Here is a 14,105-nt window from a genome sequence, read left to right on the forward strand (position 1 = left end):
TCAATTAGACAAATAAAAGAAAAGTAATCAATTGCGTCTTAAATGTTGTAAGTTGCCTTGGATAAAGATATCAGTCAAATAATCAGTAATAATAATATTATTAGGTCAATGGAGCTTTGTGCTTTTGGATATGCTATACATATTTGTCCATGAGTAAAATATTCTTGCATTAGATAAATTTCCTGGTTTTCCTAGTGATATGGCTTTTGTTGATGGTCATTGCAAAACACAATTTTACAGGAAAACATATTCTTTAGAACTGATACGGGTAACCAGCTATGTTCCCTCTAAGCTGTACAGCTGCATGAATGCACACTTTTTTCTGGGTGCCACACAGCATTTTTCAACTGCAACACAGCTATTATTGCACGCATCTCTCACCCTTCCATGCAAAAAATTTGGAAGAGTCAAGCAGCTGTTATTGTGCTTTTCACCCTTTGGTAACACACCCATGGCTTCTGAAAAGTGCTTGCCACTTATATATGGGAGTGCTCCACTGCACTGGAATGGATAACCAAGAAGAGAGCCATTATAAATCTGAGAGTACTTGTAGTCAACAATAAAAAACAGAGCTTGCTAAACATTGAGCTTTGTAAGCTTCCTTGAAGCTTTACCAGTCCTTCTACTTTTGATTTAATAATGTGATCTTGTCTGTTATTTCCAGTCCAGGACACATCCCCCATCTTCAGCCATCCATCTACCCTATTGGTTAGTGGTGCTATTCATGTGCCCATGAAACACTTCCAGTCAGCCCTTCATTTGCATAAAGCATGGTCTCAGTGCAGTGCAGAGCATGTAAGTTAGCATAATGTTAATAAATGTCAACAAATAAAAAATTTAGCAACAAAAAACACGTCGGCTAAATTTCTCTTTTCTATAACATCACCTAATTTTAATCAAATCTGTCAAATATTTTTGAAATTTTGGTGTATTTTTTGGGGTATTTTTTGACTATGGGGTGGGAGTGACCATAAATATTAATTTATCAAAATGTCATATCTTAGTGGATACCTACTCTCCTTGATGTACCATCCTGCCAAATTTCAGTTTTTAACTAAATGTTTTTGTTGTTGAGTGAGTGAGTGAGTGAGTGAGTCAGTTAGTCAGTCAGTCAGTCAGAAAGTAAATCATTCTGTGGTAGATATAGTATACTGTATATAGATTAAGCACTGAAGTAACACATGCAATAGATTATATAACAAACATAGAGAAATTGTGTAGGTTATGCTGTAACAATTTATTTTAAATAGTACTTAACAAAGGAAAAAGAAAGTGATTACTTTGTACTCCTATCCAATTACCCATAATGAAGAAAACAAGAAAGGTATAAATATGAGATTTTGCAAGTGGAGTAACATAATTAAATTCCACAGTCAATCTAAGACTCTAAGATATATAAACGGTGTGTATACACAAAAATATTGTGTTTCCATGCTCACAGATAATACTGACTTCTTGTCCCATGATGATGATTGGCCTCTAAGTAGATTTAGATTTCCAAGAGCTATCCTTTTGGAGCTGTGTGATGTTAAAATACTAAGATGTACACTTTACATTATTTTTATGCTGAAATCCATTAAATTATGTATATTACATTTTACAGATAAATTGTTAACTTCATTTAAATAATGCATAATACTAATATTTAGAAATGTGGAGGCACTGTGGCACTGCGGAAGTGCTGCTGCCTCACAGTAAGGGGGTGAAGTCCTGGGTTTACCCTGCCTGGAGTTTTGTATGTTTTCCTGGTGAGTTTCCTCTGCATGCTTCAGTTTCCTTCCAGAGGCATGCAGGTTGATTTTTCAATGTTCCTTAAAATTTTTGAATGCTAAGTTATGATAGGGTTTGAGAAACTCTACATCAATTTTAAGATGAAGTTTATGACATTCTACTTTAATAACAAAATACATGACAAGACTAAAGTTTAAATTTTGAGATTAAGGATAATGGATGGATGGAAGTCGAAATTTTGACTTTAATGCTGACATACACCTTTTTTTTCTTCACTGTGTCCCTATTTGTTTTTCTCTGTGGCACTAATATGGTTTTGTATGGCACTCAGACAGTTGACTGCAACTTGCCTTTTCACGTCGCTATTTCGGACACTGTGCTACTTTCTGAACTTTAACTTTTGAGTGCTTTTGCCATGATGTGCCACTCCACCAATTTCCTTTTATTGCTTATACTACTGCTTAAGCCACCAAATAGTATGTTTTTACTTGCCTCCACTATACTGAGCTGGACCTCCATTTTTCATTCACTGAAATTCTTCTTTTTTACATGTGCTTTTGCCATTGTCTTTTAACAAAATACTAAACGGTAGAAGTTATTTACATTGATCTGCATATTCAAATAGGAACAATTCTGGGAGGAGTAGGTGTGTGCATGTGTGTTAAAATTCATGTTGATTGGCATTTATAAAGGGAAAGTGCATAGAACTTTGCTTACTCACAATTTTCTGATCTGAATTTTTTTGTGCACACTCACATTTCTAGTTTTTGCCAATAAGCCTTATTTTGTGTGAATTCTATGCAAGGTGTTATACATGAGGCCCCAGATGTCTTACTTTTTGTTAAAAAGTAAAGACATGGAAGCTATTGTATCTATACTAATTAAAAGCAAAGCCCTTACTGACTCACTGACTCACTGACTCACTGACTCACTCATCACTAATTCTCCAACTTCCCGTGTAGGTAGAACATTCCTTACTGGTTACTTACAAAAGTTAAGCAGGTTTCATTTCGAAATTCTATGCGTAACGGTCATAACTGAATACTACTTACGTACATATATATGGACATAGCCTGCAGGTTGGTCGCCGTGTGAGGCAGAGTTGTGTCCCCCATCTCTACGCCTCACACATATTTGGCTGCCTGCCTATATTGCTTCCCCTATACCCAAGCCTCCCACGTAATCGACTGCCTGCCCATATAAGGCCATTCATCAGCAGCACTCCAAGCTGTGAGGAAACAGTAAAAAGGATGCGTGTCAGACGTCGTGGTACATTTTCTGATGCAGCTAGACGGAAACAACTTTGTGACGCTGCCGCCAAATACTCGCAGAAAAATCCACAAGTTAATAAACACGCTGCTGCTAAATACTCGCAGGCATATCCACAAGTTCATAGAGACGCTGTCGCTAAATACTCGCAGGCAAATCCACAACTTAATAGAGACGCTGCCACTAAATACTCGCAGGAAAATCCACAAGTTAATAGAGATGCTGCCGCTAAATACTCACAGGCAATTCCACAAGTTCATAGACACGCTGCCGCTAAATATTTGCAAGCAAATCCACAAGTTAATACCAGGAATGTCTGTTAAACATCTTAGATTCACGAATAGTGATTTGGGTAGTGAACACTTCGATGAATGAAACCTGTTATCGTTACGTTGACGAACATAGAATGTAACTTGAACATAACGCGTCCTCCAAATATGACCAGATTGAAAGAAATAATGATAATCAAATTCTTGATGACAGCAACACTCATAACAGTGGCAAAACAATTACATTGACAATCATGTTACGTTATTTTTAAAATGTTTCCTTTTCTTTTTCATAACCTCTTTAACACACTACTTCTCTGCTGCGAAGCGCGGGTATTTTGCTAGTATCTTATATATAATCTAAAAATATAATCTAATATAAAGCTCAATGAGGGGTGTAGGTGGGTGTGTGTTTATTATTTATGCAATTCCACACCCACATGCCACTTTGTCAGGAGGAGACAACAGACTACAGCGGAACCTAAAATTATGACCCTGGATGTGCCTTTGGAAAAATTTCATTTTAACTACTGTGATTTTTTAAGGATAGTGCCTTTTTCTGTATTTTGAACCCTGAAATAAATTAAATGAATTTGTCTCTGGGAGGGTACACTTTAAGAAATACCATTTGCAGAAGTTAGATAGATCTGCCTTAAAAAAATTCTGTGCAACACAGAATGCTACTGTCAGCACTTTATAATTACATGCTGCTTTAAATCTTGCTCAAGTACAGTGGCATTATTAATGTTAGATGGAAATAAGTTCAGGTAGATTGATTTAAGGAACTGCATGTGTCAATGCTGAAGTATACCAGAATCAAATGATGTTCTGCTAAGGGCTAAGAGATATTTGTGCCAATTTTTATAACTCAGGTTAAAATGCTAGACAGGTTAAATTATTGGAATAAAATATGGCATTTTTCTTCCACACAAAGAACAGATAATAAATTAAAATATTTCACTCTAAAAAAGTAATATAAAATAATGTCCACACAACTGAATGAGGTAGAACTCTGATGGTGATGAAACTTACATCCTGGAGAAGAAAAAGCAGATGTGGTCTACTGGTGTGTGGCCTTTTTATTGGCCCTACTGGGGTCATTTGATGGGATGTACATTTAGCACATTACTCTAAAATAAGAAAGGCAGCCATTCCTGGTTGAAGGATCAGGTATAATGTGCAAACACCATTTCAGCTTATCCATAAGCTTTGAAAATAAAATGGATATCCCTGGTGTGGGACACAAACCAAATGCACCCATGGAAGAGTTTCAAAAAATTCTCTGAGCCATGTTACTCATTAGTTAGTGCATAAAAGCTCATTCTGGTAAACTAGTCCAACACCCTTCATTCTGAAAACACCAGGGTTACTCGAACTAATTTCCTGGTTGCTGAAGTTTGTGAACTGCCAGCAACAAGTAATTTGAGATGCATCGCTACTACCTGTTTCTGTGTAAAGAGATGCATACTTATCCCAAATAGATCTCAGTCACTGCTTTGCCAGCAAACTAAGCACTGAGTTTTGAACAGGGTGGAGTGACAGTAAACTTTCTAGAAAAACTCAGCCTTCCCTACAGCTTCTGGAAGGTCCTTTGCCTGAACATACATAACCCAGGAGGGGATTTTAAATATGGAACCTACAGATAGAGAAAGGGAGGAAATCTGGTGTGCCTAAGGAGAGGTATCATGATAGTAAGGAGTGGACAAGAAGTTGGCCACATTACTGCAGGCGCATAACACAGTGAGGAGTGATCATCCTAAGTTAATTTAAGAGGACAAAACAAGGTCTTGCCCTGGTTTCAAGGTGCACTTTTGTTGTTTCAGAGCAAATCTCAACAGTCTTTATAGAGAGGAAGGTGGTTTAGATGCACAAGCATTAAATGTGCTCCCATAACTAATCACACAATAAAAACGTATCTGCGTTTATGGGCTGAACTGCTAATACTGTGTGGTGTCTCTCATCATGGTGCTTGATACAATATATACTTTCTGCCTGTGGAACACAAGTACAGTATCAGTTAACAGACTGATCATCAAAGACAATTCACCTGAAGGGACCTCTAAGTTGCTTGGATGTGCCTCGGCTACACTGTGAAAGCATGTTTGTCAAAAGGTGAATTAATAATTTGAACTTTATTGGCTACTTACATGTATTTATTAGACAGATACCTTTACCTAAAGAGACTTACAACTTCTATGATATGATACAATTGGTTACATTTCTTTCGGTTTTCCAATTGGAGCACAGGCAGTTCAAGTGACTTGCTCAGGGTCACACAGTGTGAATCCATAACCTCAGGATTTGAAGTCCAAAGCCTTAACCACTACACCACACTGCCTGACAATAATATTAGCCTTTGGTAAATCAGATTGTAGCAAGACTATTTTCCATAACACTAAATGCAACAGTCAGATAACTATTTATTGTTTTATAGTTTTTAATGACCCCTATAATCACTGTGAATGCTGTACAGAGCTAATGTTATTGTTACTATAATGATGGTGTTCAGCAGTACTTTTTAAGATGATTTCATAAAAAAAATCCTTTTTTAAAATGTATGATTCAGTTATTTCATTTGCAGGTTATTTTTTCAATAAAATAGTCAGAACAGTACCATACATTCTTATATTTTTTACATTTTTTCACTTGATACATCTAAAGCTCTCTAGAGCTCTCTAGTGGCACAGTGTAGCCATGGCTAGTCATCCTTAGAAGTATGACTTTTATTATCTGAAATGAGTAACTTAAAATCCTGTCACTAATGTATTTTAGTGAATACATCATGCATGAGTTCCCCAATTAATTGTTATTTAAAATGTCATATTCTGAACAGTTAACTGTTTGTGTCACCCCCTAACCCTGAGACGTAGTGCCTATTTTCCTTTCTCTTGGATTTCATTTATTATCTTGTATTAACTTATGAGCTGGAGTGAGGGCTTAATTAAGTGCTCTTTTACAATTGCAGGATTCCAAAGCATGACGTGATTACTATTTGTAAAATTAAGATATACTGTAATATAAAAATATTCTTAAATTTCCTAATCCAATTCAGGTCACAAGGTGCCGGAGCCTCTCTTAACAACATGTTGCACAAGACACAGATCCTACTCATGGATATATCCATAATCTTACTCATACAAGCTAGTTAAGAATTGCTAATGAACCTAAATCCCATGTGTTTAAGGTGTGGGAGGAAAACCAGACAGACTGTCCAGAGAAAAAACAACATAGGTGGAGTGGTGGCTTGGGCTAGGGATCTGCACTGGCAATCGGAAGACTGCCGGTTCAAATCCCGTAAATGCCAAAAGGGCTTCTGCTCTGTTGGGCCCTTGAGCAAGGCCCTTAACCTGCAATTGCTCAGAGCTTTGAGTAGTGAGAAAATCGCTATATAAATGCAAAGAATTATTAATTATTATATGATACATGGAGAAATTACAGAGCATAGCGTTTGAGACCAATAGCTGAGCACCAGTACTTGCCAACGAGCCTCTTTCCCATCTTAATTACAGATGTGCTGTTACCTGCGCTTGGGAAGCAACTTAGGGGCTTAACTGATGACAATACTACCCCGGGCCACCTGAGGGCATTGTGCAATAATGGTATCTCTTCTTTTTTACAATCTGTAAAAATGAAGACTGATGTGTCACCATCCATGACATCACTTCCGGTTGTAGCTTAACTGTATCCTTAGCTGAAGCCACTGCCATCTTGGAGCAGCCTCGATCTCCACATGGGACTAGTCTCTGTTTAACACCTTACCACACATTTTTTTGCGCCTTTTGTGCTCCCTTCAATTTACGGGGTTTGCCTACAGGTGCCCCAAAGTCTTTATGAGCTTCTTGTGTGTTTTCTCTTTACCCTGTATATATTAATATTTTTTTTGAAGAGGCAAAAGTAGAAGGCAATTAGTTTGGATCCCAGGCAGGAAAGCCTAATTTATTTAAAGGTGGCTGCATATGAGCCAGCAGTGATTATTGTACATAGTGTCAGTAAGTTATGCAGAGTTGTTTTCATCTGGTCAAAAGACAAAGCATAGATAGATGATAGGACTATTTTATGTATTGAGCATGAGGGCAGAGTCATATCAGCAGTTTCTAGAACATGAAAAAAGTTACACATATCCCATAGGAAGGTAATCCTTCTTACATTTTTGTAAATTTTGTTCAAATAATATATTTTTTATTGTTTTAAGATACTAGCATTTTAGAGTGCAAGGGGAATACACTAGTACTGAGACCTTGTGTCTTATAATTTTGTGATTTGGCTTAAATATGCATCCTTTATCATGGGAAGACACACTATTTTTAACTCTTTACTGCTAGTTTTAAGACAGGTAGTCTGAAAAATTAGAATTTGCTACTTTACGAAAATCTTGCCAAGAAAAATGTGTTTACTCCATTGGCATTTTTGTTTTTGCTTAAAAAAGCAAAAACACTTCCATTTCAGTTCTTATTTTATTTGCTGTGTGTGCATTTTTTGGAGTATATATCAACCTACTGAAGCTCTTCATTTGGTAACAGAAACTACTTCCAAGGAATAATGAGAAGTAAGAAGCAGTGCGACTTTCAGTCCTCGAGAGTAGTACTAGGTTGTTGTACCGTGTTAGCCATTATGAATGTAGAGAAAAGCCAAGCAAAATGACACCGTGGATATAAACACAGGAAACTTCAGTTTCTGTATTACATCTTGCCTGAAGAAGGGGCCTGAGTTGCCTCAAAAGCTTGCATATTGTAATCTTTTTAGTTAGCCAATAAAAGGTGTCATTTTGCTTGGCTGTCCTTGAGAGTATATTGATAAAGTAATTGTAACTACTATTGTAACCACCAGGGGCTGCCATCGGGCCCACAAACTCCTGATAAACTAAACTTTCCCAGGTGCAAGAAAACGTTTTTTATTTACAAAAATATCTTTTAAAGGTTTCATGTTTTAATACAGCCCAATACAGCACAGTAAAACAAACATTTCCTTCTCCTTTCTCCTCTACACTCCAGGTGAGCATTGTCCAGCTCCTATCCTGACTCTGACTCACCTGGCTGAGCTTGAGTGTTTTTTTCTTAATTATGACCCAATAAAAAGTGTGTTTTTATTACTGGTACTACAATTATACCAGGTGTCTCTTCTTCTTTCTCTCTTCTCTGCACTGCTATTCCACCAATGTGAGTGTTGCTTGTCTCCATTCCTGGCTTCATCTTGCCTGGACAAAGCCCAGAGACTCGGGAATACTTCTGGTGCCCATCTGAAACACTTCTGGCCCGTACAGAAGTCCACAAAAATTGGGAATGTAGGGTACTGATGCCCAGAGATGCTATCACCTAAAGTATGAGGGAAGACAATAATCTGAATATACTAGCTTCCCCTGTCATTCCGTGATACTGGCGTCATGTCTGGTCAAGGATCTCAAATCAGTTCTGGTCAGGATGCCAGTTCCCAATGTTTGTCCTTCTTAGGATATATATATATATATATATATATATATATATATATATATATATATATTAGTATCTAGAGATCCACAAAGGGAAAAAATTAGTCATGTATCTTAAAATAGTTTTCCTAAGCTTTCAATAGCATACCAGGTGTCATCATCTGAGTAAAATGATTAGACATGTGGGGGTGATTATTAAGGTGGGGTTTGGAAGGTGTTGGTCATAAAGGCTGCAGGGATCTGTGGTATCTGGGGTGAACTCCAGGTTGGTAGTTAGGCTGTCCTCCTGGCATTGCAAGCAATCTTTGCTTCCATTTGGGAGACTGGCATCATCCCAACTGACTGGTAAACGAAACATGTCATCCCTATCTGGAAAGGGAAGGGTGATCGCTTGGATTGAAGCAACTGCAGGGGGATAACACTGCTCTCAGTGCTGGGTAAGGTCCTTGCTAGTGTCATCCTGAATAGGATCCGTGATCACTTGCTTACCTACCAGCGACCGGAACAGTCTGGTTTTATGCCTAAGTAGTCTACCATCGACCGCATCCTGGCACTCTCATGGAGCGCAAACGCGAATATCGGCAGAGTTACTTTGTCGATTTTCGCAAAGCGTTCGACTCAGTTGATCGAGCTGCCCTGTGGGACATCCTGTGGATTTGCGGGGTCCCCTCGAGGTTGCTGGATATCATGGCCGGCCTGTACACTGGTACTGTGAGTGTTGTGCAGAGTGGAGACAGGACCTCTGTGTTTTTCCCAGTTGATTTTGGGGTTTGTTTCGTTGTGTAGCGGGTGCGGCAACGCACTGTACCAGTGCATGCTCCCCAACTTGACTTGACTTGAGGCTTCTGCGCTTGAGAACTAAGCCATCGACACACATACACCACGTTTTAGAAAAAGCTGCGAAACTGAGCTGCAGAAGTGGTCCTCTCTTGTACTGCCGCTGCAATCTGCTCTCCAAATTACGAATCTGAGCCTCGGGACTCTCCAGCAACTCTTCCGAAGAGCAAAACAGATCCGTTTTAGGTCTCCGAGGCACTCATACGATTTTTGCATAACACCGTAGATCAGTTTTATCCCGGTGCAATTCTGCTAGAACGATGCAAGAGAAAAGTCGTGATAATAAAAATGAGCTGAAAATGTATACTGGCTGATGTTATCTCTACAGCCTACTGAAGATATCGGCTGCAGTTAACAGTATCTCAAATACCAAATACGACATGCCCGTGTACCGTTATCTATCCTGATTATCAGCCAAATGCTGGCTTCAAATGATATACAATCCAGGAATCTGCATTTTCTTCGCATTTCACAGCAAGTGCGGATGTATGCTAAACATTTGTAAAGTATTCGCTAATTAAAGCAGGTCTAATGAGTTTTGTCCCATGTGGTGTACCGTAACGCTTTTTACGCAATCAGAGCTAGGTCGCGAATTGATTGCGTCACAAGAAACGTGAGTTTGGAAAGTTCGCTTTGAATCAGCTTGAGAGACACAAATCTTAATTTTTTGGTAACGGCTGGGTGAAAGGCAGAAATGGCACTGACATTAAATTTAAACAATGAGGTATGTAATTCTTGTTAAACTATATCACAAAAGTAGAGCTCATGTGTTGTGCGTTGCGATCTACTGGAAAATAGTTTACTTTTGGTGTTCTTGTAGTATGTTTCCTCGGATGAGCTAGGACTATTTGAACTACAGCGTGTATTATGATTGCTCGTCGGTACAAAGAATACAATATGTAATGTAGGCTCTAAAATAATATTGTTAAGTTTTCACACCTGCCATGTTCTAAACACGGTTCTGTATGAAGTAAAACATTTATTAATGCGTTGAACGCTAACTTTTAGATATAGATTATTTTAATTGATACAAATGCCTTATAACAATCGAGTAAAGGAGAAGAATGCTTTCTATAACAACGATATAAATAAATGTTTACCAGTCTTCAGTTACGCTCTTTTTTATAATAAACAATTTGATGTTAAAAAAGTCGCCCCGTTACGTAGACACGTGGTTTATTATATTTTAGCAGGATCTTGGAGGTTTCAGGTTCATTACAACTTCTTTTGAAATAATTTTTGTGTTCAGTAAAATAATATATTTATTTCCAATTAAAATATCAGTGTTAATTACTGTATGAAGTCAAATCTGAATTATGCCATTGTGACTGGTGTTCCAGTTGGGAATTGTTGTTGCTTTTCTGAAATTGTCAGTGGTTTACCAGAAATCCTATTAACCTACAATAAATTGCTTTGTATTTTGACTTAATTTGTTGAGAACCAATGTGGCTACCTTCTAACCGTTGCTGTTGAGGCAGCTGTATTAATGCCAACATTGGAGTGCAATAATTTGTGTGGTATAATAATGTGATTGGGAGAGTTTTTCCATAACTTAATGATGAGAAAAGTGAGGAAAGATAGGATGCAAAAATGTATGCAATTTGTAGTATTCCATTGTGTTTTCAAAACAATTACATGGATGGATAAGGTTAGATAAGCTTAAACTGTCAGTGCAGTCAGGTATTTGTGTGTGTGTGTTTTATTTGCAACATTTAACCTATACTGAATTCACATTCTCTAAGACATTCAAAGGAAAACAAGCATCTTTTGTAATTTAAGCCTTGGTTTAAAAACTGCTGAAATAAATGTGCATCTTATCAAATACAAATCTGCAAAAAATACTGAGGCCTTGTATGTACGTGTCCTTTTGCCTAGTCACTTTCACGTTAATCATGACATGCAGTCAATGTAAAAGAGCATTGTTTTAGTATGATTTGTGTACCATGCACATTAGTCTTTTGGATCTTTTTATGCCAAAAAGCTATTTTATCTACACTGTGTAAAAAATCAAGCATAATTCATGGCTATCTTTTATATAAAATGGGTGTGTAATTTCTTTTAACCTGCAGATATAGAGTTACTGAATGTGCTAAATCATCTTTTGTAATTACTGGTGGGAAACTGTATGCATGGCAAGTGCACCGTGTTATTCCTATTTTGTACTAGGATGCAAGTTCTTTCCCTGTCTTCTGTGAAGAAACCAATTAGCCAGAAGAAACACTGCTATACTGACATCTTTACTAATAATTGTGGGAGAATGCAAAAATGAAACTTCAGTGAACACGAACCCGACGTATTACTGAATGAAATAGACAAGTGCAGAAACATTGTTTATGCTGGTCTGTCACCAGGAGTCACAGATATAACAGAAAAAAGCAAAAGCTGGGGCAAGTGACAGCAGCTGAGTGGAGAGAGCAGTGGCAGTTTGTCATCATGCAGTGCTGGACCTTTATCAGTATGCAGCATAAGTTGATACAGGCTGTATGTGCAGAACTGTGAGATATTAAAAACGTTGTTATTGAACAAGTCAAAAAATGTGTCAAATAATTATGAATGTTTCAAAACATAAAATACATTCAACGTACAACATCCAAAAGCCTTTGAGTTGTCTTTGTGTTGATGTCCTCAGGGGCAGAGTCTGGGTCATTCATATGCTTTTAATGATCTAATGGCCCATTCTATCACCAATCTTGTATAAAAGTGCCAGTAATTCTGTTTCTTAGATTGTGGTGTACTCACTATCACCTGAAGCAGAGGTTATACAAATTGTGTGCAATGCAATGAACATAACTGAAATCATGTCAATTAGGCTTACTTAACCAAAAGGCCAACCATCACACACAGCATAACTATATGATGCAATGCCTCAAAGTTATAGTTACAAATCAAGCGTGGTGTTGAGTCCATCAGCCATTTTACTGTGGTCAGTAAAAACAAAACTGACAGTTTTCATTGTTAATAGCATTCTGAAACCTTTCTAACACTTCCTAAGTCATTTATATATATATATATATATATATATATATATATATATATATATATATATATATATATATATATATATATATATATATATATATATATATATAAAACAGGATTATTTTTTTTTAAATTTTGTGTTTCTATGAACATTACCATAATTTAATCACCCTCAAAATACTCTCCCTGAGACTCAATACGCTTGTCCCACCACTTTTTCCATTGTTCAGAACTGTTCTGAAACACTTGCAAAGTGATAGCCTTCAGTGCCTCCGTCATTTGATTCTTGACCTCCTCTACATCCTGAAAACACGTTCCTTTAAGGTTCCTCTTCCTTCTTGGAAACAAGAAGAAATTGCAGGGTGCAAGGTCCAGGGAGTATACTGTTGTCATCCTGTTTTTCATGAGAAACTGCCACACACTTAATGCTTTGTGAGTGGGAATATTGTCGTGATGCAGAAGCTACTTGCCTGATCGTCACAATTCGGGCCGCTTACTCTACACAGCATCATGCAATCACTTGAGCATTTTAAGGTAAAAACCCTTGCCTGGCTCAAAGCTACTTCTTTGAAAGCTCTTCGAAGCATTGTAACAATTTCTGCTGCTTTTTTATCCAAAAGGAAACAGAACATGATGCAAACACGTTATTCTTTCAAGTCTGAAATCACAAAATTAACAAAGACGGTAACAGAGGCTCAAGAAGAAAATTACACTGACCTTACAGACCTTTCCCCAAGGACGGCGCTTGGCCAAATGGTGCAGAGGACAGTCTATACACGCACCTAGTAGAAAACGCCAGAACTAACGCCCCTCTCCCCTTGCGTATGTATGTGTTTATATGTATGTACGAGGGGGGACCCAAAAATAACTGGAAATATTTTTAAAATGTGTTTAATTTAATTTTCTGTACAAACTACAATTAGTCTCCTTCAAAGTACACTCCATTGGCGGAAATACACTTATCTAACCGTTTGTTCCATTGTTCGAAACATTTTTTAAATTCGTCTGAAGTAATGCCCATTAATGCTCTGGTCGTTTCTTGTTTTACCTCTTCGACGTCAGCAAAACGCCTTCCTTTCAAGTCTTTTTTTCATCTGAGGGAACAAAAAGAAATCACACGGAGCTAAATCCTGTGAGTAGGGTAGGTGGGTCAGGGTTGTCATACCGTTTCAATAACAATAGTTTCTGCAACACTTTTTTTCAAGACGAAAACAAAATTTCACTACCGCACGTTACTCACAATAATCGGCCATCATAAAAAAACGACGCTTGCACAAAACTACTTTTACAAAATTCACTGAACACAAGCACAACCTTCCAGACTGATGGCACTTGGCAGACTGACTTGTGAGGAGTGTAACTAGATCGCCCTAGTTACATCGCCCAACCACGTACTACAAGTACCAACCTAACAACAACAAAATTCTGGTTATTTTTGGGTCCCCCTCGTATGTATGTATGTATGTATGTATGTATGTATGTATGTATGTATATACATTATTGGCTGTGTATTGGAACCTACAAATCCTGCTACCTCCTCCTGCTATGCTTTCAGCTGCTTTGCTATCGCTGTTCATCTCATCTACTCCTAATGG

General features: G+C 37.6%; 1 protein-coding gene across 2 annotated transcripts in view; it reads left to right on the forward strand.

The window, feature by feature from the left end:
• The first annotated feature begins 10,098 nt into the window (after window positions 1–10,098).
• The window catches only part of srfbp1 (serum response factor binding protein 1), a 178,438-nt gene continuing 174,431 nt past the window's right edge, over window positions 10,099–14,105 (forward strand). Inside the window, exon 1 of one of the 2 annotated variants that reach the window (XM_039758991.1) lies at window positions 10,099–10,255. In XM_039758991.1, coding sequence (XP_039614925.1) covers window positions 10,226–10,255 — 30 coding nt within the window. In that variant the 5' untranslated portion in view covers window positions 10,099–10,225. The remainder of the gene's footprint in view (window positions 10,256–14,105) is intronic. The other variant, XM_039758989.1, reaches the window with a different exon arrangement.

The sequence above is a fragment of the Polypterus senegalus genome, chromosome 7, assembly GCF_016835505.1.
Source record: "Polypterus senegalus isolate Bchr_013 chromosome 7, ASM1683550v1, whole genome shotgun sequence".
Classification (NCBI taxonomy): Eukaryota; Metazoa; Chordata; class Cladistia; order Polypteriformes; family Polypteridae; genus Polypterus; species Polypterus senegalus.